The sequence below is a fragment of the Carettochelys insculpta genome, chromosome 3 (assembly GCF_033958435.1).
Source record: "Carettochelys insculpta isolate YL-2023 chromosome 3, ASM3395843v1, whole genome shotgun sequence".
In the NCBI taxonomy this organism is placed as follows: Eukaryota; Metazoa; Chordata; order Testudines; family Carettochelyidae; genus Carettochelys; species Carettochelys insculpta.
Window position 1 is genome coordinate 127,207,681 of NC_134139.1, and position 9,135 is coordinate 127,216,815.

General features: G+C 43.8%; 1 protein-coding gene across 3 annotated transcripts in view; it reads left to right on the forward strand.

The window, feature by feature from the left end:
- RTN4IP1 (reticulon 4 interacting protein 1) overlaps window positions 1–9,135 on the forward strand; it is a 34,286-nt gene extending 25,151 nt beyond the window's left edge. The window contains exons 9-10 of one of the 3 annotated variants that reach the window (XM_074990798.1): window positions 8,231–8,322; window positions 9,007–9,135. In XM_074990798.1, the coding sequence (XP_074846899.1) occupies window positions 8,231–8,314 (84 nt within the window). In that variant the 3' untranslated portion in view covers window positions 8,315–8,322; window positions 9,007–9,135. The remainder of the gene's footprint in view (window positions 1–8,230; window positions 8,323–9,006) is intronic. The other 2 variants (XM_074990797.1, XM_074990796.1) reach the window with 2 other exon arrangements.

The window sequence follows — 9,135 nt, forward strand, 5'->3', positions numbered from 1 at the left end:
CATCAACTCTCTTTCTAGTTGAAAGAAAAAGTGCACAATATTCTGGGAAGTTGCCATAACGATCTATGCAATGACTTGAAGTATTTGAGGATCCATGCTTGCGCTAGCGCTGTGCCGGAGAAAATGGTGTTCCCCGTTCGTTCATTTTCACGCAGTGAGTGGGTGCTCTGAATTCTGGGACAGTGCTTTGCGTTCTGGGCTAGTGACATCAAATACTCCCAAGCAACTGCAGCAGTTCTTTTCCCCACACCTCAGTGATACAAAACCCCCAGAATGCAACAGGGCTAAGGCACTGTGGAATAGGTAGCTACAATGCATTGCTCATGCAGTTGAACTTGGATAAGGCAATGGAGACATGGACACTTGATGCAGAGAAACGGTGGGTTGACTTTCCGGAATGTTTGAGGACACTTAAATTAATTTTATTAAGTCTTTTTTTAACCTTGTTCTTATGAATTGCATTTTATTTTGTAGTGTAGATGTAGCCTTAGCTAGGGTCTCATAAGAGGTCAATGGTAAAGCTTGGAGCAAAATCCAGAACTTCTCCTTCCCATTCTTGGGTCTTCACTACCAAACCCTTGTCCCTTCCTGTGTATTTATAGTGGATCTTCTCTCTTCCCCCACCGGCTCCCCTACAAAAAAACAAGTGTTTCTGAAGTTCTAGTTACTTATGATCAAGGCAAGAGAGGTCAAACTGCTTGATGCATTTTATGCGCATAATAGTCATATTGAAGAGATTCTAGGTTTCATTAAGAAGAAAACCTGGAGGTTCCAAAGCTACCCTTGAATTGGTGACATGAATAATCCCTGCCAGTGCCCTAGTTGAGTCTGCCTGCAGTTTTAATCAGTACCTGCTAGAGTGTGTGAACTTGCCTTCTCCATTAATCTCACTACGATGTTAAGTCTAGAGCAGGCGTGTCCAACCTGCGGCCCGTGGGCCGCATGCGGCCCGTGGGCCGCATGCGGCCCTGGACAGCTAGTAATGTGGCCCCACAAGATCGTAAACTTTTAACATTATTATGTGATTTATATACATTAACTATATTATATATTTTGTACGCGGCCCAAGACTATCTTCACTCAGTGCGGCCCAGGCAAGCCAAAAGGTTGGACACCCATGGTCTAGAGCCTACTGATGACACTTTTGGTGTCTGCATTAACTATTTCATTGCGTATCAGTGAAGATCATGGAAGGTAGGACTTGAGAGATGGCGGCAGGGAAGGAAATGTGGACGTAAGAAAGGAAGAGACACAAAAACATGAAAGGGAGAGGAAGTCAGAAAGGAGGATGGGGAAGGAAGCGAAAGAAAAGGCAGAAACAGCAGTGTTGTTAAAGGTGAGCCGTTTAGTGACAATTTCACACCAAACAAAAATGACTTTTTTAGAGGCAACATCAAAGACAATTTTACTAACGATCTTTGTGCAAACTTCTCATTGGCATCAAGGGAGATTGACTGTTGATGGAGGGAGGGTAGTATTGAGTCCTACGTTGATACCTTGGCTCATGAGCCACAATTACAAATGGAATTTGGCCCTTTCTACTGAAGGAGTGCCCCTGAGTTAGATGCAATCATGCTTTCGTGTCTCAAAATTACAGTGTGTTCTTTTGTATTTGAATCTAGAATACATGTTGTGTAAAGTTTGTAATAAATGTGCATATTTGTATGCAGTGCATTAGGAGTATTGATACCTGTGCCCAAAGGCTCATTGTGCTGATGCTGTAAAAAGCCAGACTACCATTGCTCTTGAGTTCTGGGGCTTCATTCTTCAGTTGTCGCCCAAAGCTCCTAGGGCGGTTTACCTGAGTAACAACTGCAGGATTTAGGCTCTTCTGTTCTCCTCACAACTGCAGGAGTCAGTGCATCTCTCTTATCAGAAAGAGAATGCCTTGCAAGGAAGGCTTCAGATTGGCCAGGCAGCTTGAAAATGGATACTGATGAGTGGACTCCTTAATGCAGCTTTTCAGTCATAGCCGGTTGAGTTCAGAGCTGGATTTGATACATTTCAGAGTCTTCACTAACATCAGAGTAAAGAAGTGAAAGAGACTCTCTTGATGCTTGGCGGAGGTGAGACCGATATTTCGAAGGAGGAAGTAGAAAGAGCAAAGAAACAACTAAGGAACAACAAGAACCATGGAAATAAGATCACGGGAGAGATGATCAAATACAGCAGAGAAAGCATGAATTAGGAAATACACTGACTGTAATATAGCATGGAAAGAAGGGAAGGCACCTAAAGATGGACAAGAGCCCTGCTTGTGACAATACACAAGAAAGAAAATACATTGGAGAGCAAGAACTACAGACCAATTGCCCTAACAAGCCATCCAGGCAAAATGTTGATGATGATACTGACAGAGCCTGAGATCACAGATAGAACAACATCTACCGGGATTCAGGAAAGACAGAAGTGCCATAGAGCAGATACTGGCACTAGGATTGATAATGGAGAAAGTGCGACAAGAGCATCTACAATTGCTTTGATTTTTTTTTTCCATTTTCCCAGAGGGCATTTGACAGTATAGATCAGAAAGTGACTTGGGCGGTGTTGGAGGCATACGGAGTGGATAGCAGACTGATACGGTTGGTGAAGGATATCAGTGACAATGTGGAGGCAGTGGAGAGAACGTGCAGAGATTTGGGAAGCTGGTTTAGAACAGCAGTTCCTAACCTTTTCCAGACTATAATTTGACAATTCAGGAAGACTTGGTGACCCAAGGCAATTCAAAATGGGCGGGGAAGGGGGACAGTGCCATAACCAGCTATTTATGCTCCTGAGGCAAAAATATAAAATTGCACCCCCTCATGTTTATATATTCATAGTAGTTATTTCATAAAAAAGGGAAAATACATTAATAATTATAATAACATAACAGAACACTACATTTGTTATAGGTCATTATTATTTCATTATTATAGTTGATCTGAGTTGTTGTGGTGGCGGAAAGCCCCTCATCCTCAACTCTCCCCTGCTCCCCCAGCTTAAACCCAACACTTAGAGGCTGGAGGTGCTGGGGGGAGTCACACTCATGGGTTGGGGGTTGGGTGGCTGGGGGAGTCACACTCAAGGGCTGTGCAGGTGCCACTCATGGGCTAGGAGAGTCACACTTGGGCTGGGAGGGTCACATTCAGGGGCTGAGTGAGTCACACTCAGCAGCTGTGAGGAGATACAAACACAAAATGAAAACTGACATATCAGCTACATAGAACAGAAGAGGGCGCAAAACGGGGGAAGGGAGGTGGGGGCGAAAATTACTTATGGCAGGAGTCTATTAAGTGGCTTGTCCGGGATGGTGACGAATATCAAAGGCAGAGAAGCTGTCTTTGTAATGAGTAATTGCTTCTCTACTGATAGAGAGAGCTGCTGGATGTGGAGCTGAAAATGGCTCCTTTAAGAGCCACATGCAGCTCCGAGCTTCTGATGGCCCTTAGCAAATCTAACCATGACCCATGTTTGTGTCCCAACCCATAGGCTGGGAATCCCTGGTTTAGAATGCGTAGAGGTAGGAGACAAGGGCATCTGATATCATCGTCATGCACCTAGAGAGCGATGGAGAAGTTCAGGGAAGAGGTAGAAGAGATATCTGTGCAAGGGATGAGAATAAACAACTTGAGGATCGCAGATGATATAGTTATAATTGAAAAAGATGAAGTGAAGCTAGTGATAATGGTGCAAGTGCTAAACAAGGAAGGGAAGCAGTATGGACTGCTTATGAGCATTGATAAGACAAACAATGCTATTTGGAGATAACGAAATACGAAGGAAGATCAGTGTAGATGGGATTGAACTAGAGAAGTTCACGTATCTGGGGAGCAACATAACATATGATCTTAGACTGTCAGAAGGAAACAGTGACTACAACAGAGAAGGCAAGAGCAAATTTGAAGGTGATGGATAAGATCTGGAAAAGAAAAACGATTAGCTTAGGAACGAAGCTCAGCGCCTCAAAAATGCGTGTATTCAGCAGCATGTTGTATGGATGTGAGACGTAGGTGGTGATAACAAAAGATTCAGAGAGAAGGATGTTGGCATTCAAGAGGAGTTGCTATAGAAAGATCCTGAGAATAGATGGATGCAGAAGGTCACCAGTAAGGAATTACGTAGGAAGATATAGCTGAAAGAGAATCTGCTGCAGAAGGTTGTACAACGCAAGTTACAGCTATTTGGGCATATCTGCAGAACGAACGATGAATGAAAAGTCAAGACGCTGGTATTCGGCATAATAGATGGTTCGCATAGGAGAGGCAGACCCCACGGAGAATGGATAGATGATATAGTAGCCTGGTGCAGAGCTACAGAAACTAAGCCACTATGCACTGCACAAGGAAGGATGGAAGGAAATAATAAGGGTAGGCATTGGACACCAATGGGCACTGAGCCCCTGGTGGATGATGATGATGATGAACTAACATCTATATATAGGTTTCCTCTCCCCGTCCGCTTCCCTTTAAAACCTGCAAGGAGCTCATTGACGAGCCCAAGGATCCATGTCTAGCACATTTTGCATTGTTAAGAAAGGAGAGCAAGAGTATATTCAAACCCTCTCAGATAAACTGTTCTGTAGCATGTGTGCAATCCCTCCTCTTCCCAGTCTCTAGTATTTAATCCCTTTTCCCTGAACAAGTTGTGTCCTCTGGGTGGGGGCTGATGTGTGCCTGCAAATAGGCAGTTTGTATTATCCAGTTAATCTCTGCTTATTATCATGTATTCAGCAAACAGTGAGGCACCCTCAGCAGCCCTGCCTGTTCACAGGAAGAGATTTTATCTTAGTCAGTTGATTGTGGTAAAGGGAGAATGACTGACTCACTGTGCTGTGATACAGTCAGCCCTTTCAGGGTTATCCAGACAATGGGCTGATCAGCCTGCCAGGTAACATTTTAATGCTTTAGATTGCCAAGATCATCAATTTATTATTCACACCCCTAGAGCAGTGCCTGGGGCCTGTGTTAAATCAGGCCAGAGGTTTCTAACAATGGAGCATATGAGCTGGGAGCATTTGGTGGCAGTGAGACAGTGTTTTACATTCTGTCAAAACAAAAAAGCAGTTATGTAGCCCTTTAAAGACTAACAAAATAAGTTATTAGGTGATGAGCTGTTGTGGGACAGACCCACTTCTTCAGATATCTGAAGGAGCGGGTCTGTCCCACGAAAGCTCATCACCTAATAAATTATTTTGTTAGTCTTTAAAGGGCTATGTGACTGCTTTTTTTTTTTTTTTTTTTTTGTTAGAATACAGGCCTACATGGCTATCTCTCTGTCTACATTCTTCAGATGGGGCTGGGGGTTCTCTGAATCCTTTAGAGCAATGGTTCCCAACCTTTTCACTAGTGCAGACCCTGACCAGCCTCTCCAAACCATTGGTGGACCTCAATCAAAGCCACATCTAGTGGCTGTGTACACTTCATTAAATGAAAAGGGAAACCATAACAAATTTTCAAACAGCAATTAATAAAATTGCAAAATTACAAACATCTTCCAATAATGTTCTCTCTCATTTTTAAAAATAAAACTTACTTTCTATGATCATTTTTAAATTAGCTTTTCTTTTTTCATGGACCCCCTACAAGAGGGCCCATGGAACCCAGATATGGAACCACTGTTCTAGAGTGCCTCTTAAAAAATGTCACACTAAGAACATTATGTAATGGAAACCTAAGACATAGATCTGTTGTTGTTCTAACCCAAACCTGATACAAGTGATGACAAGTAGTTCAAAAGGTGTGTTACACCTACAGAGGGTGGCAGGTCTGTGGAGTAGTCATGTTTTTGTTCTGAAGCCTTTATATAACCAGTGTTTGGTGCCTGAAATAACCCTTACTGTGCCTGTACTTGTAAATGGCTCTTTGTTGCTTCCACCTAGGGATGGTGTCTGAGCTCTGTCCTTTGTTGATCCCTATTCAGATACCCTCACCCTTCCACAAGCCACCCTGCCCTGGCCTAATCAGTGTGTTTCTCCTGAACAGTCTACCTGGTTTTGTTTTAAACCAAGGTGAAGGTTGGCAAATAGATCTTGTTATTAAAGTAACTTTTATAGGTAGCTCAGGTTCCTTGAGCCATGCTCTGTACAACTCAGTGAATTTTCTCTGCTCTTTCCACACACGCTACTGGCACTAAAGCAATGGATACAACCACTGCTATCTTTGCTGGTTGATTCTGCATTTCCCTTGGCAATAATCACAGCAGGTGCTGGATCTACCCCATGAACCCAGCCAAAGACACTACTGTATTCAGAGCCCTATTGCTTTGGTTTGCTTTGCTTTGCTGCCTCTGCCCATTATACTAAAGCCAAGTTTGTCTTGAATGCAGTCAGAATTGCTCCAGTAATCGGGTAATAGTACAGGGCTCAGTCGCCCCTCTGACTTTTCTCCACTGCACTGTAAAGAACCCCTAGATAAGACTGCTCCCCTTGTTTAGCCAGGCAAAACTTGCACTCCAGAGTTGGCATACAGTGTTGTAGCTGTGTGGGTCCAAAGATATAAGGGAGCGATTAGAGAGAGAAGCTTTCAAGCTACACCATGGCTAGACATGAACTTGCTTGAAAGCTTGTGTCTCACCAGCAGAAGCTGGTCTAATAGAGGATAGTACTTCACCCTCACCTTGTCACTCCACAGTGTGAGCGCTTCATTAGCACAGGGGCTTTAGGAGCGAATCAGATATACATTTTTTGGAGCCTTTTTTCCATCTGTTTTGGAGGGAGGGGCGAAGGGAGCTTATATTCTAGTCATGCGCACTTTTCTGCCAGGCACTGCTGATTTGACTTCTCTGAATCATAAAGCATGTGACAGGTGAAGAAATCAGATGATTAGTAATCAAAGCAAACTATTATGCCTTAATGCAGTCACAAATCAATTCTTTACTACAGCCTTTTGGCTTTGCTGGGATGTTGGATATCAGCAATAAACACTGAACATGCAGAGAAATGATTGACTGATGCAACATCAGGACTTTCAGCTGCAGTACTGAGGTTTTGCAGCTTTTGGGGTTGGGGGGGACAGAGGCATGTATGGGGGGTACATGGGGTGTCACATGCGGGGCCCCCCAGCATTGGTCACCCCCCTTGCTGCACTCACCATCAGTACCACCCTACTACCAGTGAGTGGGGGGGGAGGCAATCATGCCTCTCCCCAAGAGCAGTGGGAGCTTTCCTAGCTCCCACTGCTCTCAGTCTGTGCTCAGCTCTCTGGTGCTTCTGTGGGACGGGGTGGGCAGGTGCAGGGCGAGAGGCATGGGCAGGGTAGAATGTGGGCAGGGGTGAAAAGGGGGAAGGGCAGGGGCATGGGGTCAGTGCGCTCCCTGGAATCCCTGTATCAGTCACCTCTGTTGGGGGGTTGAGGAGGTGGAAGGGGACATAGTATGTGGCCAGTTTTCAAAACCTAGCTTGGAAATTGGAGCCCTTCGCTGGTAGTTATGTCCATGTACTCACATCCTGGGCTGTATTTCCAAAATGAACTTCTGCAGTGTGACAGGTATCAGAGAGGGAGCCATGTTAGTCTGTGTCCTCAAGAACAAGAAGTCCTGTGGCACCTTATAGACTAAGATATTTTGGATCGTAAGCTTTTGTTGGCAAAGACCAACTTCGTCAGATGCACCTGACAAAGCGGGTCTTTGCCCATGAGAGCTTATGCTCCAAAATATCTCAGTCTATAAGGTGCCACAAGACTTCTTGTTCTGCAGTGTGGTAGAAGTAGAAATGTGTAGGTGGGGGGGGGGTGCCTTTTGCTTAGTTCCTTGAAAAAGAGCCACTGCTTCTGAAATTTGCAAGGTGCTTGTCTTATTGTCACATTCTCTAAACACCAGTGACAGAGTTCAATAGCAATACTATAATTCTTGCAGCTTGAGAGTATCTAGCTGACTACTTAAAAGTTGACAAGTAGACCGAGGAAAAATAAAGACATCTCTCCTTTGGGAGAAGTTGCTATTCATCAACAAGTAGATTTTTAGTATAACACATAAGGTGTTCAGTGTTCTGTTATTTAAAAGCTGGTAACTGCCACAGCGAGGTACAGAACTGGCTAATGTTAATCTTTCTTTCCATTAAGATGGTTATGACCAGCCCAGTGCTGCAGGAATATTGCATCGAGATGTGAGACCAACCTCTTTTTAGAGTTCTTGTAGTTATTTTGGCCTCTGGAAAGAGGGCTCAGTCTCCGGTGCCTTTTCTAGAATTCTTTTTGGCTGTCAGTAAGAAGCGTTTTCAAAAGATGTTGCTTTTTTTCCTCTATGGGTGCAGTTGGAATGGTGGCCATTAGCTGGAGGCACAGGAAGAATATGTACAGCTAGGAATATGGAAGCAGCACTGATTTCCCTGCAGTGAAGGGGCAAGTGTGTGGTGGTGTTCATTTTATTTGGCATTAATGTTAAAACTAAAATGTAGCTCTTTGGTACAAGTTGTTGTTTGAAGTGAATAATACACAAGATTTTTAAAGGTATCTGAGTGCCTAACTCCCACTGGTTTCAGTAGAAACTATATATACATAAACACTTTTTAAAAGCTGCCTTTGTGACTTCTGTGATCACAGGCAGTGTTCCATCTCTTTTTTAACCCCGTCCGTCTGCAGAATAAATTTTATGTGCATGGAGGCATGTGTGGATATGCATGAGCAACAGAAACAAGCTGCCTGCTGTGGGTGACTATGGGCACTCTGCTTTGATTTTCAAAAGCACCTATGTGGCACTTGCTTAAGTCTCACTGACTGTGAGATGTCCTAAAAGGTGCCTGAGTACCTGGCCCTGTAGAGTTGTGAAGGTGGGGTTTGTGACAAGTTCAGTATGAAATAGTGTTAACAATAAAATGGGTAAAACACATCTCTCCCCCAAAATATCACTATGGAACATATGATAGAACCAGTGTGTCCTAGAGAGGAGAGAGCCTTATACTGTGACATACCGAATCCAGTCATCTACTGTTCATTATGTCCTTATTACACAGAACTTGGAAGTACGGGAGGGGAGATGATGCTCATTTGATTCCTGCCAAGTGATCTACCTGTTGTTCTTGTTTCACAGATCCATCCTGTTATTGAGCAAGTCTTTTCTTTTTCTGAAGTACCAAAGGCCTTTCTGAAGCTAGAAGAAGGACGTGCACGTGGGAAAACAGTGATCAATGTAATTAATAAAATATAACACCTACAGCCA